This window comes from Lissotriton helveticus, chromosome 2_1 (genome assembly GCF_964261635.1).
Source record: "Lissotriton helveticus chromosome 2_1, aLisHel1.1, whole genome shotgun sequence".
Taxonomy (NCBI): Eukaryota; Metazoa; Chordata; class Amphibia; order Caudata; family Salamandridae; genus Lissotriton; species Lissotriton helveticus.
In genome coordinates this window covers 453677693-453700957 of record NC_136059.1, presented here as the reverse complement: position 1 = coordinate 453700957, position 23265 = coordinate 453677693, and the positions used below count along the sequence as shown (strand labels likewise).

The 23265-nt window shown below is 43.3% G+C and overlaps 1 protein-coding gene across 2 annotated transcripts in view; it reads left to right on the top strand.

Moving 5' to 3' along the window:
• PLPP1 (phospholipid phosphatase 1) overlaps nucleotides 1-23265 on the top strand; it is a 319610-nt gene that overhangs the window by 219911 nt on the left and 76434 nt on the right. For both annotated transcript variants that reach the window (XM_078675088.1, XM_078675089.1), the window contains exon 4: nucleotides 9051-9108. In XM_078675088.1, coding sequence (XP_078531214.1) covers nucleotides 9051-9108 — 58 coding nt within the window. The remainder of the gene's footprint in view (nucleotides 1-9050; nucleotides 9109-23265) is intronic.

Genomic DNA, 23265 nt, shown 5'->3' with positions numbered 1-23265 from the left:
CCAAAACTGTGTTCACTGCAATAATGTAATAGTGTCAGACACCGTGAAACATCCGCATACTGGTGAAAATATTCCCACTAAAATCAATGCGGATTGCAACACCACAAATGTGATATATGCAATTAAGTGTCCATGTGGCCTATTGTATGTGGGCAAGACAGAAAGAAAAATCAAAATACGGATATCAGAACATAAAAGTACAATTCGCAACAAGAACATTAACAGTAGTTTGGCGGTACACTGGGACAAGAACAGACATACAATTGCCCAGTTAAAATTTCAGGTTCTGGAGGTGATGGGCTCATCACCCGGTAAAAGTCTCACAAAAACTCTTCTACAGAGAGAAATTGTTTGGATTAAAAAATTACAGACACAAGATCCCAAAGGGATCAATGATCGAGTAGATTTAATATGTTTTCTCTGATAATTGCACAGACTATTACGCTGGAGGACTGTAACTGTGACTATTAATTTTCGTCATGGATTGCATCAGGCTGAACGTCGCTCTGCATAGATTCAGACCAATGTAGTTTCAGTAAGTTACAGAGCATTTCACCGTTTGTTCGGCATTTGTATATGTTCATTTTCAGTTAGGGAATTTACTTTGTTTTCACAGTATGGATTTTCTGAAAACGTTCGTTCAAGTCAAGCCTTTTTCTTCAAGCACATATTCCTTTTCTCGTATACAAGTGAGTGTTTATCACAACTCGTTTTTATGTGGAGGGATATCAGTGTACATTACAGTTGTTAAAACAAAGCGCTTATAAAATGTTGTGGCAACCTATGAACCTGAAGATTGTTTTGCCCTTCACACCCAAGTGATTGAGCTTTTTTTGTTTTTCTATGTCATTTCAGGTAACGCCCCTGAAGAAGGGCCGAGTGGCCCGAAATGCATTGGGCAGGGCATGAACTTGCTATACATGAATAATGAAAATGAAGTGTTGTTAAAAAGCATATGTTTTTGTTCATTAATGAAGGTCGTGTTTTTGCTTATGAGTTTAAGCATGTATGATATAAAAAATTGATTTTGTCAATACAATTATCCTTTTTGGAAACGATATAATGGTGTTTCATTAATTTACCATAAATTTGAATATTTGCTAAAGTTGGATTAACGTTGTATCCCCTGGTTGGGATGCGCAACAGTGCGTAGAGGGCAAGCGGTTCCGCTTGTTTTCTCTTTCATGTTCAGATTTCAGACGCATAAAATGGACGGTGCGTCCTCCTCTACTGCACGCATGGTTTAATATGTCATTATATTGCCTGTAACATTGTGAATTTATCTAAAATTAAGGTGTGCCTCTCCATAGCACTAATTTTCTGATTTGCAATCTATAACCCAACTTGTCTCACATAATGTTGTTGCATCGTAATAGGTCTCAAATTCTCTGCAGAATTTCCAAGACCCTTCTGGATGCACCATTGTATGTAGTAATAAATCTGATCTCATCCAAGAAGTCTCCTCCAGCTATCGAGGAGTCATAGACTCCAGCACCCAGTAATTGGCCCACATGGACACTCCGGCACCCACTCCAAGGCTCATCCATCCACTCAGACCTTCAAAGACCCTTGTGCACTGACTCACAGACCCAGTCAGACTCACGCACCCATCAATCCACTTAGGCACTCCTACACCCACTTACACAGCCATGTCCACACCCATGCAGTCACTCACACACCCACTCAGACCCCTACAGCCACTCTCTTACACACTCGCCTGACTATTCTCTCTTCTCTCTCTCTCTCATTACAGTTAGGAAATACAATAAACATGTTTTTTGACATTCACTGGAAAAAAACGAAGGTTGCACTGCTTATGACCTCACATACATTACTCGTGAAATGGACAGTGACATTGATGACCTTCACACAACCGCTCACACTTCCATGCAACCTCACACGCAACCTCACACACACCCATACATCGACTAAGACACACTCGAGCAACCACCCGTACTGCCACTCGCAGACCCGTACTGCCACTCGCAGACCCGTACTGCCACTCGCAGACCCGTACTGCCACTCGCAGACCCGTACTGCCACTCGCAGACCCGTACACCCACTCGCAGACCCGTACACCCACTCAACCATTCACTCACATCACCATGTGCATACCTATTCACAAATCATTACAATCACTCACATAAAAACTTACTGTGCAAAACAGCCACTCTCACTTACCCATACATCCACTTACACACAGTAACTCACCCATTCACATAGCCACTCTCTCACACACACAGCCTCTCACACACAAATAGCCTCTCTCACACACAACCTCTCTCACACAAATAGCCTCTCACACACACAACCTCTCTCACACAAATAGCCTCTCACACAACCTCTCTCACACACAAATAGCCTCTCTCACACACACAACCTCTCTCACACACAAATAGCCTCTCACACACCCACACACAGCCTCTCTCATACACAAATAGCCTCTCTCAAACCCACAACCTCTCTCGTACACAAATAGCCTCTCACACACACAACCTCTCACACAACCTCTCACACACACAACCTCTCACACACACACAACCTCTCACACACACAACCTCTCTCGCACACACAACCTCTCTCGCACACACAACCTCTCTCGCACACACAACCTCTCTCGCACACACAACCTCTCTCGCACACACAACCTCTCTCGCGCACACAACCTCTCTCGCGCACACCGCCTCTCTCGCGCACACCGCCTCTCTCGCGCACACCGCCTCTCTCGCGCACACCGCCTCTCTCGCGCACACCGCCTCTCTCGCGCACACCGCCTCTCTCGCGCACACCGCCTCTCTCGCGCACACCGCCTCTCTCGCGCACACCGCCTCTCTCGCGCACACAGCCTCTCTCGCGCACACAGCCTCTCTCGCGCACACAGCCTCTCGCGCACACAAATAGCCTCTCTCACACACAAATAGCCTCTCTCACACATACACTCACATAGAACCACTCACACGGCCACCACAGTCACTGATGCAGCCACTCACACATGCCCCCTCCCATACAGCCAATCACTCACCCATACAGCTACTCGCACATCTACTTCCACACCCATACAGCCACTTCCACACTGATAGTGCCACTCTGATATATACTAGAAACAGTATCACTCATTGCTAGTACGTAAAGAATAATAATTTAACGTATGCAGTAGCTTAGTATATATCTTTCTCTCAAACTTTTACAACACACTTACACTAACTGGAAGATGTAATAAGAGATGTCATCAATGTCATCTGTGAGGTAACTGACCATCAATCAGGTTTGATTTAGAAGGTGCTACTTGTCACCCATGAGGGTATCCAGGTGCTTGCTGCTGTTCTTGGTCGAGGAGCCAGGTCTTGATTCCCTTCCGAAGTCGGTCTGCACTGGAGCAGTGTGGAGGTGGAGGGATAGGGTGTTCCATGCTTTGGCAGCAGGATGGGAAAAAGAGCTTCCTCCTATGTTGGTTTGGCATATACGGCTGTGTCTGCAAGGGCAAGGTGTGTGGAGCGGAGATTCCTGGCAGGAAGTGCAGGCGATAGTTCAACTAGGTGGGTCATTGGTCATGGAGGGCTTTGCAGGCAGTGGCGGTCCTTCAGTTGCTCGGTGATCTGGGTTCTTTTGGGCAGATTGAGGATCAGTCTGGCTGTTGCTTTCTGGCTCCACTGGAGTCTTGGCATGAGTTCTGCGATGGTGCCTGCATAGAGTGCGTTACTGTTGTCCATTCAACTGGTGATGAGGGCCTGCGTTATCATTTTCCTGGTGCTGATAGGGAGCCACTTGAAGATCTTGCGGAGCATGTGGAAGCAGGCTGAGGAGACTGCATTGACTTGACGTTTCATGGGTAGTTTACTGTTGAGTATTATGCCGAGGTTGCGGGCGTGGTCTATTGGGGTGGGTTTGAGTTCCCTTGCCGCCAGGAGTGATTCCATAGGGTGGAAGTAAAAAAATGCTTTTCCTATGGAAACTATGTCCTAACTTTAACTACCTACTGGTGGCTGCCAGTAGGGGAACGAGAGAAAGAGAATATAAGAGACAATATTAGAGAGAGAGAATATAAGAGAATGAGAGCATATGAGAGAGTGTATGAGAGAGCGAAAGAATAAGAGTGAAAATAAGTTAGAGAATGAGGGCAAGAGAATAAGAGGAATAAGAGTTAGAGAATGTGAGAGAGTATGTGAGTATATGAAAGTATATAAGAGTATGCGAGAGTGAGTGCGAGAGTATGAGTGCGAGAGAGAAAAAAAATGTGTCGTCACCCTTACTTCAGGCAGAGCAGAGCTACAGGGTTCCTTGCTGGACTATCTGGGGTGCAGGGCGCTGAAGAAGGCTAGAGACTGCCGAAATGCATTCGCCGCCACTCCACTGATGCATTCATGAAATAAAGTGTTTTCCTGCTAACCCCCTCTGGCCTCCGCCTTTCTCGGTTTGGAAGGAGGGGGGAGGGTGTGTGTGTGTGTGTGTGTGTGTGTGTGTGTGTGTGTGTGTGTGTACACACAATGGCGGTAAGAACTGGAGCTCTCAACAGCGGGTGCATGCGAGGGATCAACCACAGATCCAATCTTTTTCCGGCAAAAAAATGAATCGCAGCACTCAGGAATCATAAATGACTGATTTATTTAGCAAACTCCCACAACCAGTCTGTCACACCGACGCGTTTTGGGAATATATATATCACACAGTCCCGAATGTTGAGAAACATCCAAGAAAAACGGACACAGACTCCAAAAATGAAGTGCTTCAATTTGTATTGCTCAGTCATATCTGACACGTTTCGATCACCACAAGTGGCCTTGATCGTATATATAATGTGTGAACATACCTTGAACTGTATTTCCATATACTTACGTTCACAATATTTAACCATAATATTTTTCCAGGTGGTACTTCCCTCTCAGTATTCTGCCATACAACTATAACATTGAATGTGTCGCCACCGTTGGCATCAGGTGGCTGTGAGCTGCTATACAGTGAGAGGATAGATGCCTTGTACTTGTGTTGCAGATGGATGGCCACTATGTCTGTATACGTCCCCTCCACCCTGTGTTAGTAGCATGTCAGCAGTGCTGTGTGTGGCACTCATCAACTCTCGACAAGGAACTGGGTTCTTCAGTGTGAAAAAATGATGGAAAGGAAACTAAATTACCCTGAATGCGACATGTATGCGCAAAATTGCAGAGGCGTCTCATATGAAGATCAGTGATAACTATGGTCCTCATTTACTAAAGTCTTGCACAGCCACTCGTGCAACGTAAAAGATTTCGTCCTTTTCCTTACCATGTGTAAGACTCGCATGTGCAGCACTAAATGGTCATGTTTATTTCGAGCAAGCATCCCTGAAAACTTTAGTTTAAAAAAAATTGAACTGATCCAAGTCTCATTCCGAGCTTGTTCTTGGAAAAAGCAATGAGCATTGCAAGATTTCTGGAAAAAATGTGCATCTTGAAGGTTAACGTTTTCCATCGTCAGATTCGGATTTCAAATACTTTATTTAGCAAGTCAAGTCCATTAAATCGTGAAGGGCCCTAAAGAATTGAAAGAAAATCATTACATAAATGTAGCCGTATTAAGTTAAAAATGAATCGTCAAGTTACAGCTTCTCAGTCGTACAGATTCAAACAATTCATGTAAAACAGTTGGTTTAGAACGCATTTTTGGTTTAAAAAAACCATGGTAAAGTGTGCCTTTTCGATAGCACGATAAATTAGTGCTTCTTAAGGTGAGCATAAAGTGATAGTCCATGCACTTTCCGGATGCAGCCATATTATTTAAGCACATCGTTAATAAACCGAAAGTACAAATCTTTAGCAGAAAGAACGTATAAAAGGAGCAAATTGTGTCTGCATGTTTTGATGTTGGCTATGTAGTTAAGTCCTGTGATCTGAACAAATAGTTATCTACAGCGCCCTTCATGGCTGCATAACTTGTCACTAGAAGGGAACCAGGCAGTTTCCCTGAACAAATTTCAACAAAAAACACCTGCTCAGACCAGTTCTTAGCCATGTTATCAAATGGGAGGTGGATAACCTGGCTAAGAGCATTTCGTCAATGCGTGAATATCGCTGTATTCTCAGCAATATTCACGCATTTCGCCTGATTTTTATCGCTTTTGAGGTAAACCTTGCTAATTGCAAGCTATCTCAGCGATAAAAACCGGTGATGCGCGGCGATAAAAATATTGCCGCTAACCCTATAAATATCCCCCAGTCTGGTGGCAGAGCATTTGGCGTAGCATCCTCACTGCTATGGAATAAACTCTCCTTGGACATCAGGCACATTCACTCTGTTGCCTTTTAGGAAGAGGCTGAAAACTTTGCTGTTTCCTAGGTAGAAGTAATCGGAGTTATGATTCCTGGGGCAAGTCCTTGTCAACTCGGTAGGTCACAGTGCTAGGATACATGACTTGTAAGTGTGACTCTGAAAACGTGCCCTAGGGCACTGAGACATTTTGAGCAACGGTTTTCTTCCTTTTTCCCTTGTCAAACAGCGATATAGTTGAGGGGTTACTCCAGGTAAACCTGTTTGAAGCACACCATAGCGAAAACCAAGTAAACGAGCATTGGCATAGCCAATAGGTCTTGCATCTTATAAGTGTTTAGCCATGCAACAGTTGGTGTTGTTGCACCAAGGATATTCAGCTGCATAACTAAATACTAATGGGGTCCAAAAAGTGAGACATATTGGCTATGCCAATGCATGTTTGTTTTTTGTTGCGGTTTTGTTTAAGTTGCCAGATCTACAATAGCTGGACATGGTTTTTGTTAAGTTCTTTGCATCAAATTAACTTGTTTTCATTGCTCTAAATCTTGTTTCCATTCTGGTTGTAGGAAGCAGTCATTCCCGGGGGTGTGGGGGCTGCCTAGCTGTGCGCTTGCTCCGAATTTTGCAAATGAGAAAAAGCCTGGTGCAGGCGCAATTTACAAGTGTGGAGTGAGTGAGCCCCAGGCAGCATGACTCACTCACACAAGAGTTCATGCACTGCACCTGCATACTCAGCATGGTTTAAAGTAACTCGACCCACTCCCTCCCAGGCATCGAACACCTATTTACCAAGAAACTCTGAGAAGAGCCTGCCTGCTGCACTGACAGCTGGTGGTGTGTGTGCGCCTGGTGGAAGCGTGCACTGATGGCTGGTGGTGTGTGTGCGCCTGGTGGAAGCGTGCGCTGACGGCTGGTGGTGTGTGCGCCCTGGTGGAAGCGTACACTGACGGCTGGTGTGTGTGCGCCTGGTGGAACCGTGCAATGACAGCTGGTGGTGTGTGTGCCTGGTGAAAGTGTGCACTGATGGCTGGTGGTGTGTGTGACCGGTGAAAGCGTACACCGACGGCTGGTGGTGTGTGACGGCTGGTAGTGTGTCCCTGGTGGAAGCGTGCTCTGACGGCTGGTGGTGCGTGTGCCAGGTGAAAGCGTGCTTCGATAGCTGGTGGTGTGTGTGTGTGTGCCTGGTGAAAGTGTGCACTGATGGCTGGTGGTGTGTGTGCCTGGTGGAAGTGTGCACTGACGGCTGGTGGAAGCGTGCACTGACGGCTGGTGGGGTGTGTGCCTGGTGGAAGCGTGCACTGACGGCTGGTGGTGTGTGTGCCTGGTGGAAGCGTGCACTAACGGCTTGTGGGGTGTGTGAGTGGGGAAAGCGTGCACTGACGACTGATGGTGTGTGTGCCTGGTGGAAGCAGGAGCATTCACAGTGATAGACACAAATGAAACTGACGAAGAGGAGGGAGAGCAGGGGGGGGTGCAAGCAGAGGAGCATGATTTACAGCTAGAAGACACAAATGAAGCTGACCAGGAGGGAGGGGGGGTCGCGCAAGCAGAAGAGCCTGATTACAGCAATAAAAACACAGATGGCAGCTGTGCACGTGCAAGAGCTTGTGAACGCAAGCTGTAGGCCAGCAAAAGCCTCTGGTGGCACTTTTAAAAGCCACCTACTAAATGTCTCGAAGAGACCGCGCATCAGGCAAGACCTAAAAAATGGTGGATGGAGCTCGCAAGACCTATGTCATCATAGGCGCTAAAGCATTGCAATCAGCGGAACCTTTCCTGTAAAATAATATCCAAATGCTCGGCCATTCCGGTGCCAACGTCCTGTATGGTAGATATTTTTAAGCTCCGGATGCCCTCCTAAAAACCTTTTGTACTGCTACAAACTTAAAGCACAACATTCCTTTGTGAGAAGGACAAAGGCTTTGCCAAAGGTTTTACTTTGATCCCATGTGTGACAGACGTACATTGTGAAGAGTGATGTATCCTCTGTGGAACCGTTTTAGCTGTTTTTCCTTTCTGTGTTGTCCAGATGGAAACAGTTGCACATTTAAAATAAATCTGCGCATTGCTTAATCCCTGGCTCTGTTGTGAAACGGATTGTTGGAACCGTCGAGAGTTGGAGCTGCGTTTGATGGATTGCGTTTATGATCTTGGCCCATTCTAGTATCGAAGAACTCTCCACTGCCTCGCCTAAGGGCTTTCTGTGCTCATTTCTTGTTAGTCCACCAATTTCAAATGGAGAAAGATCCTTAAGAGTGTACCTACACACCTTTTAAAGTTTTATGCTACAGAATCTGCTTGTGTTAGATCTAATGGACAGACCGTATTGCTCTAGTGGGGCTTCCTCCAGAAATGCACTGAATGTGATGTGTCAAAGATTATTATTTTTTGACAGATTTCAGTATTTGAGTAATGTTGGTTATGTTTCTTTATATAGAGCTACACTTCAGATTACAAATATGCCTAAAAATCTAGCTGAATGTATTTTTTACTGTCTGTACTGTTGAGGGCATTGTGTTACTTTTTCATGCATTCTGTTAGTATGTATAAGGGAGACTCTAATTGTGAGCCCTTCCTTATGCGCCTCCTAGAATCTAAAAGAACATTTCAAATACTTATGATTTTTTGAGGGTTATTTGTTCTGGAATATTTTCAATAAATACCTGGCGAGTCCCCAACACGAGAAAGATGTGTGATAATGCATTTCATAGCAACTAAATTTTAACCTGCTCATCTTAAGTAGCTGAAACATTGTTTGTTTTTTAACAATGAAGTGATGTTTGTTTTTTTATTCTGTTTCGCAGACTGTCCTTTTACTCTGGGCATTCGTCCTTCTCCATGTACTGCATGCTGTTCCTCGCAGTGAGTATCTTCATCCAGGAGCTTTCGCGCAGTGTTAAAGCAAATATTTGTACTCTCTAGCATGCCTCATGAGCAAAGGTCTTTCTCCTTTAAGTGTTTGTTTTACCAGAGAGGAGAATTTGTGTGAAAGGTACATGTTGAATTAAACTGTGCACTGGTCTCGAAGAGTTGACTCCGTAGAGTGGCAACACGCTGGCAAAGTCTGATAAAAAGGATAGGCCGTTAAATCAACTAGAGTGCAAAATAAACAGCGAATCCGTTTCTCTCTACGTTACTGCCAAGTAAACCATTGCAAAATAATCCATCGGTGTGCCTCATCTTTCTGAAACTGAAAAACAAAGTAGTGGCATGGAGAGTATACATATATATGTGTGTGTATGTGTATGTATATGTATATGTATGTGTATGTGTGTGTATATATGTATATGTGTATATATATATAATGTATGTGTATATATATATGTGTGTGTGTGTGTATGTGTGTGTATATATATATATATATATATATATATATATATATATATATATATATATATATATATATATATATATATATATATATACTCACACGAAAGAACGTCCTTTTGAGGAGCCACTGCTGAAAGTTTCAAACACCTTTATTTGGAGCAAAGTATGCAGCGTGGAAAACACAGGAAACACTGTTCAAATTAAGTGACCCAACGCGTTTCAAACAACGAAGTGTTCTTGATCACGGGTCGATGGAAAGCCGGCAATGGCAATCTTGAATGCAGAACACCTTGATAAGCAAAGATAAGCCCCACCTCCGTAATTGAGTGCACCTTTGCATGATGGAGCTTGTAGTTCTAGCATTGTTTAATCCGTGTGGATGTTTGCCAAAGTCAGATAAATACTCCTGATTAAAAAACCCCAGTGGGCGAAGGCATCTCCGTGTTGACAACCTGCACATTTTTTCAATTCACCCAAACGGCCAGCAACTTCATTTCAGGTAAGAAGATATTTGCCGACGCGTTTCAAGGACACAGCCTCTTCTTCATGGGCAGCTTAGTTGTGCACAGGTGATTCCAATTGGCGCTTTTAACTTATGTGTATATATGTGTGTGGGTATGTATATATGTGTATGTATATATGTGTATATATGTGTGTATGTGTGTATGTATGTGTATATATATATATATATATATATATATATATATATATATATATTCTCTCTATCTCTCTATCTACCTATCTCATGGCCAAAGGGTTACCCACTGTCTCCAGTGTTCTTACTGCCATCCAAAACTTTCTTGGATAGCATAAGAGGAAACCAAAAATATCAAGAATACAGTTTGATACAGAAAAATAGGTCACGGCGTATGCAGATCATATTCTATTTTTAGGGAAGTCCACACTTCAATATCCGAATTGATTGGAATATTTGGAGATTATTATTATTATTGGAAATCAGGCCTTACTTTTAACTAGACAAATGAAAGGTTTGTCCCCAAAATATTGTATGCAGTCCAGAAGTCATAAGAGGCATGTCAGACCCCTCTTTCCCCAGGGCACACAGGGCAAACCTTGGCTACTGGGCATCTACAGCAGGGGTTTAGGTCATCCACCTGTAGTATGCTGGGACAGGTCCTACTATGGTTCTTCAAATGGTGCCAAGTTCTGGCCCACAATGATATTGATGGCAATCAGTCACAACCTTCTCAGGACAGTAAACTATGGGTGATTGAGTTCAATACTTTTTTTATTGGGTTTTGTACACACTTCAGTGATCCATTTGGTACAGGTAATCAACCCATTAGTAGGTCAGATGCCTTTCTGGAATCCCCTTGTCGTGGCGAATGCTCCCATCCCCCCTCCCCAACCCTTCTCCCGGAGACAGTTTCACAGTGCAGAAGTGTCGGTGTACTCTGGAGGCCACTGTGTGCACCTTTGTGACCAAAATATACATGGTCTGTGGGTTTGAGCTGAGAGGGGCCGTCGGAGTTGGTCAGTCCAGTACGCTTCACTCTTGTTCTAGAGGTTGTGGTCTTGCAGGTGAAGCGGCAGGGGTGTCCGAGTCCAGTGCATTCAGCTCGCTTTCCAGTGTTTCCCAGGTCTTGGCTATGTCTAGTGTGCCTATGCCGCAACTAGCCTCCCTTAGCACTGGTCTCCCTTCGCATCATGTTCACTTTATCATTTCCCTCCTCCATGTAGCTAATCTAGGTGCTCCCGATGACTTGTAATTTCTCGCTTAGCAAAGAGATATGGGCGATCCAGGAATTTTCCAGTAACTTTATTTTTGGCTGTGTGGGGAAACCAACCCAATAGACAATGACCCTGGGTACACAAACTCCTTGTCCACGACAGCTTCGATTATGAATATGATCTCCTCCCAGTAGGCAGTCAGGGTGGGGCACTCACAGAACATATGCAATATGTTTTCATCTCGTTCCCTGCATTGGGGGGCAAAGCTGCCTTCTTTACCTGGAAGTATCTTCTAATTCTCACAGGGGGAGGTACGATCTATTCAGGATATAGTAGTTAGTTCATTTAAAGCACACATTTCTCAAGACTTTTGGTGCTCTTTCCACAATGATGTCCCAATCCTTCTCAGATAGGAACCCACAGATTGTACTCCCATTGCGCCCGTAGGGGTGTTGTAGATCGCTGCGTATCGGTTTATATAGACAAGAGATCGTCTTAACTGTACCCACCGATAGGGCCACGTGGTTACAGCAACGCCACCAGTGGTTCAGAGGATCCGATGCTCCAGTGTTTCCTGAATGCCAATGTAACAGCCCTGTGCAGTTAAAAAAAAATGGCCTTAAGGCAAGTCAAAATCAGCATGAAATTCTTCGAACTGGAGCAATTCAAAGTCTTGAAATAAGTCTCCCTGTGTAGTCTCATCCACTGTGTGGCAAGTGCTGCAACATAGTTAGAGGCAAATCCGGCGAGTACGGGATCTTTTTGCAAGGTTTTTTGCATATATCTAGCCCAGCATAGTTATGATTCTCTGCTCTCTGGTGTCCCGAGCAGTCAGACATCATATGTGTAACAGCACCTACACAAGGTCAGACGACACGTCGTGAATGGGCCCAGAGGTTTTGTCTGGGTTCCTCCTGGTGCTAGCTACTGGATCAACTTGTAAGTTGCGCTGCAGTATAATACATCCCAAAGCCAGGGACCACCAATACCCCTGATTTCGTAGAGAGTTAGACCGTGGCCAAAGCTACTAGTCTGTGACCTTTCCCCCAAATAAATGAGATCCGGGAGTCCGCGTCACGAATATCGCTTGTGGTATCCAAACCGGGAGTGTGCCAAAGAAGTATAGTAGGCGCTGCAGTGTCCTCATTTTTAGTAGAGCCACTCTGCCCTCCACCAACAGCTGCAGTGCCTTCCAAAACTCCATGGGAGAGCGTGGATCGCTCTACCCACGCTATCCCTTAAGAGGTCGGCAGTATTGTGATATAGCTTTACCCTTAAGTATGGCAGGCAGTTGGGCTCCCACTGTAAATGTTCTAATTCTGCTGGGGGGGGACTCTGTGTGGCATTGTGGGATTTCTGCCAATTTACTCTCAATCCCGATGGCAGGCCAAAGTGCTATGACAAGTTCCTGGCCTCCCCATAGGTAGTCCACGGTATCATAGAGGAATATCCGAAGTTAGTGTGCCTATAGTGCGATACACTGTTGTGAGCCCTGCAGGTCCAATCCCTGAGAATCACATCCTGCTCACGTCCGGCTGGCCAGAGGATCCATAGCTAACGCGAAGATTGGGGGAGATGGGGCATCTGACGAGTTTCCCGCTCCACCCGCTGCCAAGGGGAAACAGTCTTCCCAGTGTGCATTCTGGCCCTCTGGTTCGTATACAAAAGCCTCGTCCTAGTCGGGAAACCTCCACCGAGTCCTGTGTGCTTCAGCATCTCATAAAGAAAAGGCCATTCAAGGCCAGCAAATGTCTTTTCTATATCTACCGCAAACACTGCCGCAGTCGTCTGATCGTAACCGTCGGCATCCAGTATGGAAGTCATCTGATGTTAGTGGCTGTGTTCCAGCTTGGGGTTAATCCAGCCTGGTCAGGGTGGATCAGCCTGGGCATGGCAGCAGTAGTCTGCTTACCATTATCTTACTTAATATTTTGGAGTCAATATTTAACATTGACAGCGGCCTGTGTGGTGTATGGTCTTATGCCGGTTTCCCCGGTTTCAGGACCGGAGTTAAGAGTGCTTCTCTGGTACTGTCAAGTAATGACCCAGTGTTCCTAGCTGCGGTGTACAGGGCTGCCAACCGTGGTGCCAATTCTTCTGAATAGGCGGCATAGAGTTTTGCTGGGAATCCGTTTATGCCTTTAGTTTTGTTGCGAGCCATGTGATTTATTGCCGCTCTGACTGATTGAGCTCAAGACTTAATACACGTTTGTGTAGTAATTGACTGTCCAACCCATTGCTTGACTTTCAACAGGAAAAGTACTTTAATGCACAATGGAACGAAATACAGTACATAGGAAAATGTACACAATGCAGTTTAATATCCTGGTGTTAGAGTAGGTCAGAGCCCCTTCCTGCTATTTAACCTGGTTCCCTCCCAGTGTTCCAGGCAGTTCACTCCCTGGGTCTGGTTCTAGTATGGTTAGGCTCTGGTGCAGATAACCCCCATACTTTTTGTATTAGGGCACAGTAGTAAGCGCTGTATAAATGCAATTACAATTAAAATATTTTTAACTCTGTTCACTGGTTCTCACCCAACAAGTTTTTCATTCCTTGAGCTTGAAACGCCTTAAGCAGCCACCTGGCTCCTCCGATCCTTCCGCGCTCCCCCTCTTCCAGGCTGACCTCAAGCCTACAGTTCTACTCTGCCTCCTCAGCTGATGTGACTGATGTCAGTATTGGCTGTCTCAGGAAAGTGGTCAGTATTGGCTGTCTCAGGAAAGTGCTATATCTTCTCACTGCTGGTCTAATGGGTGCTCCGGCAGATCAGGATTGGTACAGCCACACATGGCTGGGATCTAGCAGATGTTGTAGCCTCTTTGGTTGGATGGGGGACCACTGCTACAGACATGCCAAGGTCTCCGTTTACACAGCAGCTCCGGGTCATGCACTTTGTGGTATGGCCTAAAGCCACTCCATGTGCACAATTTCACAATATGGGTGCATTGGCTTGGGTGATGCTGCAGCTTCACATTTCCTGCCCAAAATCGCATTGGATTCTGGGACCTGCTGAGAAGAGGGCACACAGATCACTTTCCACAGTCCTTCGCTTCTGCACCCCTACATCTCCAGGGGTCATGCTACACCTAGCTTCTCTTGGACAGTCCCTTCTTCAGAGATAGAAGGCTCCCTCCATCTCTCAGCAGGCATACAGCCTTCTGTGCACTTCAGGACAGGTAATTTGCTCCTGCAGCAAGAAAGGGACATAGGAGATGTTCCTGCACCCCTGGAATGCTGGCTGTCCGGCAGACCCCAGCTCTGGTTGCACATCAGTCCTCAGTCCTCTTAGTACTCTGTGGTGTACTCCCTTTCTTGGTTATAGATAACTTGGAACTGGAACAAGAAGTGGGTCTCTCTTTTATTCAGTCAGAGCACACAGGAAATGTGTATGTGTTGTCGGCACTTTCAGAACCAGTTTGGATTGATTGCATTTTTTTAATACTTTATTCGATAAAAATGTATCATAAAAGTAAATACATTCTGTCGGGGATAAAATTCCAATCAATGCATATGTTTAAAATGTTCACAATATATACAATAAAAGTATTATATACAATAAAAAAAAGTAAAGGCCTAGAGGCTGCAGGAATGATAACAAGAGGGGCCATGCTCTTTTAGCCTATAATGGTCTGCGTTTCTTTGTTCTGTATTAACCTAGAACGTATCTGCCAGGCCTTCCCCAAGTACTTTGCAACCCCACATACAGTTCTCAAAGATGTAGTTTCCATGGTTATGATACGTATGGCCAACCTATATTGTCTAACTCCCAGCTCTCTGCATACAAGTTTTAACCATTTGCTTCTAACCCCCTTATACGCACTACAAGCAAACAGGAAGTGCGCTAAGGACTCGCTAGCGCATCCCGGATAGCAAGCTTGATGGGGCAATGAATTTTTCCAGTTCTTTGTAAATTCATTTAATGGCAATGTCCCGTGTCTCAATTTTAAAAAGAGTTCTATCTCTAGGCACTTGGATATAATCTAAAAAGGGCTCAAGCTTCCTTACAGGTTTATGCGCTAAGAATTCATCAGTTAAAGACCCCCACTTGGATCCCTGCAGTTCCTCAGCCTCCACCCACTCCCAATAAATTTTCTTGATGGTTTGTTTGGGTGGGGGGGGGACTGGGTTAGCCAAGATTCTCGGTGCCCTAGGCTAATAACCAGCTGTTTAAGTTTATTCAGCCACACTATTTTATTTGAGCTGTTCAGGGTGATTAGTTCGTCAAATACCGCTGCGTATCTTACTAGCTCTGGTGTCCGTCTCATGCGCACCCAATATAGTAGTGGCCGAAGGCGGACTATATCCTTAATAGAGAGTTTGCCTATATCAAATAGCAAGGGTTTAAGGGGGTTGAGGATGGGACGTTAACTAAATCCCTCAAACTTGTTTTCGACCTTAACCAGCTCTGCTGTGTTCTCAAAGCCCCACAGTTCAGAACCATAAACTGCGGAGGCCAATGCCTTCCCGTCATACACTGCCAAGGCCGTTTCTATTGGCCTACTAATGGTGGCTCGGTGATCTTAGAATTGCTCCAGTCACTCTTTTATGATTTAGAAGCATTTCGGCCACGTGGGAGTCCCATTTCATTATGCTATTAATCCTTACTCCCAAATAGTCAAAAGCATCCACAACCTCCAACATGACTCCATTGAGAGCGACACCAATCCTTTTAGGTTTTTTGGATGATGACCTTACCATTAGTTTTGTTTTGGAGGTATTGATCGTTAAACCTCGTTCTACACAAAAGTGACTAAACCTATCCAGGAGTTTCTGTAGACCAGAGGGGGTTTTTGACATCATGAGCGTATCGTCTGCAAAAAGGAGGGTTGGTGTTTTTTCTCCCGCCAGGGTGGGGGCATCGGTGTTGTCCTCTCTCAAATGGTCTGCCACCCCATTTATAAAGAGAGAGAACAAAGTCGGGGCCATCACGCACCCCCGGCGGACCCCCCTCCTCACTGGGATCCTCCTTTTCAGCTGTCCCTGACTTCCCCATCTGAGGCTTGCATGGTTACCCTCATGAAGTCTGTTAATTAGCTCCAGAAGGTATCGTGGAATTCCCATATCCTGCAACACCTGCCAAAGCTTGGCACAAGGTCGAAGGCGGTCTTCAGATCTATGAAGGCCAGGTACAAGGTGCCCTTGGCGATGGACACAGATTTCCAGTATACTGCGAGGAGTCTGAAAACCTGGTCCATCGTACCCACCTTCTGTCTGAATCCTGCCTGCAGATGTGTCAAGATATTCCCCTCTTCTAACCAGGAGCCCATTCTAGAACTAATGACCCTGCCAGCTACCTTCTGTGTCACGTCGATTAAACTAATCGGCCTGTAGTTAGCCGGGTCATTTTTTGCACCTTTCTTATATATAGTCACCACTTCGGCTCCCTTCCATGATTCTGGGACTGCGTGACCCTGGGCCAATAAGTTCATCATAAGGGCCATGAATTTAGCCCATAGAACAGGGTCATATAAAAGTAAGTCGCCTGGTAGGCCATCTGGGCCTGATGCCTTACCGGGAGCAATATTTTTAATAGCTAACTCAACTTCTTGGGTTGTGAACGGTTCTACCGGCAGGAAGTTTTCCATTGTTGTTTCTAGTGGGGCTTCTTGTGAGGTTATGGATTCCTCCTCACCACAATACAGGCTTTTGAAATGTGAGTACCACTGCTGCTCTGTTATATGGTTTGGGATGGGCTCTATACCCCTTCTAGGGAGTGTTTATCAAATCCCAAAATAAGGTTGAATCCTTGGCAAAGGCTGCTAATTTAAGTTCCTGCCAGTGTTCCTCCTCCCAATCCCGTTTAGCTGATAATGTCTCACAATACTCCTTTCTGGCCTGCCTAACTAATACCACATCTTTTTTCCGTAGGGATGCAGTAATCGCCCCTCTTTTTTCCCTACATGCTTGCGTATACCATAAATTACCCCTTTTTAGTGTCTTTCGTTTCTGCCCCTTGATATCATTGATCTTAAAATAGGTGCCCAACTTTACTGTAAGATTCATTTAATTTGAATCCCTGTGGATTAGACTCTGGCCTATTAAATGCAGAGAGTTCAGCGCACTTCATTTCTACTAGTTCTCCTATACTATTCAAGACTTTATTACATGCCACTTTATGCCATTTTACCTTGCGATTGCAATTAGATGGGACTACTTCTTTTGTTATTAAAGATTGGGAGTTTAATGTACTACCAATGCTCTCCCATCTAAGTTCCATACAGAGGGGGTTGTGGTCACTATCCTGTGTGTGTTTAACCTCCATATCAACTACATTCCCCCATAATCGCGTGTCCAATAAAATGATGTCAATACGCGAAGGACCATTCAGCCAGTTAAATGTCATGGCTCCCTCTGGGTCAGAAATTGTCCTGCTATTCACTGCTCGCAAGTCCTATTCCATAGTTAGGGCGTTGATTTGAATCGCCCTAGGTGACCATTTTTTGATAGGCTTCAAACTAAGTGTGGGGATAGAATGTTTTAAGTCTTCTGGATTGATTGTCATTTCAAGTGTCTTCTCCTGGTGGTTGTTCATACAGAGCCGTTGTGCCTCTGCTGTGAGGATGATCATTGTACACAAAGAGATGTTCGCTTTCTGCACCGAATAGCGATCCATGAAAACAAAAGACTGGCCTCGCCTAAGTCTTTTACCCTGGACAAGGAACTGCAGTCCCACCAGTCACCCCCCACAATTTACCAAATGGCAGAGCTCTATGAAGATTAATCAGCATCTCCTCTCAGGAAGGAATTTCTAAAGGAGCCTTGTCTCGATAAAGAGATCTTGTCACAACTGTGCATTCACAAGACATGGTACACCGTCCCACCTGCTTATCTAAACCCTTGACCCGCACAGTTGTCCAGCGTTCGAGTGCATCTGTGGTGTTCCCTCTTCACCCATGCCACAGGACCAGTCCGGGACCTCCATCTCAAGGGACAGGCCTAAGCCTCTGCACACACTAGATTAGTGTGAGACCAGTTCCAAAATCAAAAGCCAGAATACCAGATACGCACAGCAGGGCACTGTGTACCAGGGAACGCAACTGTACACCATACAGGGACATTCCCATCCCAACAAGACACTGGCATCTTTTGGCAATCCAATTACCTGGAATTCAATGCTAATGTAAAACCACAATTTAAACAAATCTATTCTTGATAAGATATCGAAACTCCTAGATGGTTTGGCTCCAAAACTGATCATGTTTTGGGGAAGAATGAAAAATAATTACCCTGGTTATGAATTATCTTAATAGCATGGTCCTAATCAGACATTCAGATGAGTTTTTTTTTCTCAAAATTGCCTTAAGGTTTTCTATGAAAAAATAAAAAAAAAGCAAGCATTTCTCTAAAAAAGATCTCTGCCCGAGCTGGTGTGAACAAAGCCAACTTTTGACTATATCAAACAACATTTCTTATCTTAGAGGGCTCTTTATGGTTTTCACTCCAAGGACTCCTCAAGGCCCCATGATTAAATATTGATAGATATCTTCTAAGTAGCCAGCCACTTACACCAACTACCTGCAGCCATAGTACTCCTCCATTTAGAAAATGCCCTTGACACAACAGTAGGTAATTTGAACATTATAGCTCAAAACAAAAACAGTTGGCAAAACGGTTCACTAGGAGCCGCGTTCCTTCTATTGTATGAACCTTTTAAAGGATTTGGGCATCCATGATTCACCGTTGTCTTATGCAAAGTTACAGAATACATTTTGTCTGACTAATATGACATTTTATAGTTTCGTGTAGGGCAAAGCAGCTGTTTCTAAACTAGAACCTAACGGCAACCGAAATTTCTCACTAAACTACATTGTCTTCCACCTTGAAGACCAAAGTTTATACACCAAAAATGGGAAGAAGAAGAATGGGCCAAATATATCCCTTTCTCACAAAACAATCGACTTTTAGCTGGAAATCACCATATATATTTAAGGTGCGCCAGAATTCCTTCATAAAAGCTTAGCTAAGTTGTACAGATTTACACCTTCCTACCACTGACCCACGTTGAAATTTCCATGAAGCTAAAGTGGACTTCCTGCACATAAAGTTAGATATGTAATCATATTAGACTTTTCTGACATGTTATCTCAACATATTGTGAAGATATCTTTCAAGTTAATTGTGCCAAAATAACGATCTGCTTGGGTGCCTACGTGTCAGAAGTGGTATCTATATAGTCTCCCAGACCATTTGCTATTGAACGTACTCGTATCCTTAGGTACTAAAGCCTTCCTATAAACTGCAAATCTGCCAAAAAAATAACCAAGAGACTAGGTTGGCATGATTATGCTCTAAACTGTGTAGATAACATATTTGTAAGAAATCTTATATGATTTCTATTAAAAGACCTATTTGAAATAAGCTTGATCTATTCCTACAAAAACGGACTGTTAAGATATCAAATAACTTTGTGTCTACTTCAAGTTTTTACTCTTTGCTGACTCTGTCCACATTCTTCACAAACATAACTTACTTTATATGACTTTGTCACCACTATGTACTTCTCTCTACTTCTTCTTTTTGTTGTAAACATACAAACATTCCTGCTCCATTATTTATTTGTGTGTGTATGTATGTGTGTATGTGTATATGTATGTATGTGTGTATGTATGTATAGATAGATACAGATATAGATATCTATATATCTCAATATCCAAAGGTTCTGATCTCCTGACACAGTGGTCTCTCAGGCAAAGAAGCGGATCCGGACCACCAAGTCTGTGCAAATTAATTTATTTTCATGCAGTTAGTCGCCATGACGCGTTTCGCGCTCCCAAGAACGCTTGATCACATGACATAGTGAAGGGTTTCGCATTGGTTTAAATACATTTCAAATACTGACATTTGCTATTGGCGTGGAATGGCATATAATTTTAAATGACAGAAGAAACACTACGTATAAAAACTACAAATATGTCCTCTATACTGTTTCCTCTTATTTGATACAATCGACTTAAAATCGGGTCGAAATACAATGTTTACGTCCATGTATAAACCAATGTGAATTATTCGTGCAAAAAAGTGCAAGAAATCAGTGCAAATAAATAAACTCCATATTTCTTAGAAATTTACCAGCGATATATTCACAGCACCCTGGTTCATTGGCAATTGATTGCAATCAATAACTATCTAAATACATCCAGGTAATTATATAGGGCCAAAGGTGATACATATAATTTTAAAACAACATTGGGGCCCCAATGTTTTATTGGAGTGGACTAGTACATTGATGCAGGGTAATATTCTAAAACAACATTGGGGCCCCAATGTTTTATTGGAGTGAACTAGTACATTGATGCATGGTAATATTCTTGTACTTGACAGATCCATTTCAAGGAATAGATTATGAGGATGGCTGAATTTTACTGTAAGTCGGTCTGTTGGTTGACGTATCGGTTTAAATACCTTAGTAATTGTGAAAGGGATTCATAATATTTACTGAATAAATCTAATCGTTGTTGGCTGATTTTAAGGGATCCCCCCATCTACCAAGAGTGTATCGTAAGAGGCCCAAATGCCCAAAAGACCACACAACGTAACTGTTACACAATAGATAAAATAAGCTAAAAAATAAAATTCTGTATTAAATGGCAGCTTAAAACTATTGTTATATAAAATTTTATTTAAATATAAAATGAATATATAAAAAACAAGTTACTCAAATAAATCAATAAATATTATATAAATAGAATATAAAACCCCTAATAAGTTCATTGTATTTAAGACCTGTTGCGCCTGTGTACTCATACAAAAGAAGTGATCCCATTAAGCTATAGAGTGTTTTTAGAGGCAGGTAAACAAGTCTTCTGTAACGTTGAGACCTGATGGTTGTTTAGTGTTCAGTTCCAGAATATATCTGGTCTCCAGACGGCGGAGTTTTTCTCTCTCTATTGCTGCCTCTCCTGCTTGCAGGGACACAATCAATGGCAAAATATCTCAAATCACGACTTCTAGATTCATGTTTAGATTTAAAATGTCTTTAAACAGGGTAAGTGTTGTCCTGATTGTTGATTGCCCTAAGATGTTGTAATACTCTTTTGTGGACTTGGAGCTTAGTGCTCCCTACGTAAAGTAGATTGCAAGGGCAAAACAATACATAAACTGCATGCTCTGTTTTGCATGTAAGCAATCTGCCAATCTTATGTTCCCTTTGATCAAATGGGGAAAAGTATGTAGTTTTGTTTACACCCTGTTGGCAAGCTTTACATGACTTACAGTTAAAGAAGCCAGTGTGTGTTTTTAACCAGTTAGATGACTCTATAAGTTCTGGGCTGGTTTTCACTATTTCATATTTCATTGATTGTCCTCTGCTATGTTATTGATGGTCTTTTAGGTAGTCTAGGACCTATAACGGGATCACTTAAAACTGAAAACCAGTTTTTCTTAATAATGGATTCGATCTTTTTGTGTTTACTGTATTGGACAATGATCCTGAATTCCTTATCTGTTTCATTAGTATTTACTTCTGTGGCCATGTTTGTGCCCTCCCCAATGCCTAATAGATCTAGTCTATTCTTTAGCATAAATTTCGTGATAGCAGCATTGATAATCCTGTCAGAGTAGCCCCTTTCTTGGAACCTCATTTTGCTCTCTTTTTGGGCTATGAGAAGATTACACTCTTTGCTATGAATGCGTCTTAGCCTCATCATTTCCCCATAAGGGATGCTGCTTACCAGGTGTTTTACATGTGCGCTTTTGGCATGGAGTGTGGAGTTCCCAGCAGTTGACTTACGGTGGAGCTTAGTTTCAGTTTTGCTATTCTCAATGACTACCTCTGTATCTAGGAAAGTTACTGATGTAGAGCTTATCTTAGCAGTATAATGCAGGTTCAGATTCTTGTCATTGATAGCCTGAACAAATTCCTCTGCTGTTTCTAAACTCCCGTCCCATATTACAAATAAATCATCTATGAAACGTAGCTATTTTCAGACTTTAGTAGTAATTGCCTCCCTGTGTTCAGTCATAAGGACCAGCTCCTCCCACCAACCCATGTGAAGACATGCGTAGCTGGGGGAGAAGCTGGCCCCCATGGCAACACCTCGCAACTGTGTGTGTGTGTGTGTGTGTGTATATGTATGTGTGTATGTATGTATGTATGTATGTATGTATGTATGTATATGTATGTGTATGTATGTATATGTATGTATGTATGTATATATATATATATATATATATATATATATATATATATATATATATATATATATATATACATACATACACATATATATATACACACACACACACACACACACACAGTTGCGAGGTGTTGCCATGGGGGCCAGCTTCTCCCCCAGCTACGCATGTCTTCACATGGGTTGGTGGGAGGAGCTGGTCCTTATGACTGAACACAGGGAGGATATATATATATATATATCTCTATCTCCACTGTTGCATTTGGCTGAACCCAAGCCACTTCTATGGCGGGCACACAGCTGGGGTAGCCACCCCCATATTTCCACACCAAATCCAATGCTTGGCTCGCTGATTAAAGCAGAAAACAAACACTGGAGCCGTGGCCTCAATTATAAAGCGTGTTTATTGTCAAACACTAGGTCCAACGCGTTTTGGAGTTTCCTCACTCCTAGGTCAAGGCAAGAGTAAGTGAATTGTCAGTTTAATTTAAAGCACTCGTGCTAGTGACATGCAGTAAATATAAAAGAAATACTTTTGTTCATCTTGACTAATAAAGTTGCAGTAACATTACTCAAACATTTAAGAAATGACGAAGCATGTTGATAGAATTAATGAAAGACCGCTAAAGACCTAATAATCAATAGTGTCGGTCTGAAAATCAAACCGCTCCTTATTCCCCCACATACATTGCATATGTGTTCTCTTCCTCGTTTGATTGCAACAACAAAACAGTGTTACGTGATAGTTCAGTGGACAGAAACTTACGGTATGTCCGTTATTTAGATTCTATATAGCAATGTAACATTCATCATGTGCGGTTTAAGACCGATGCCCGCTTGTCTGAATTTACATATTGTCAATTAT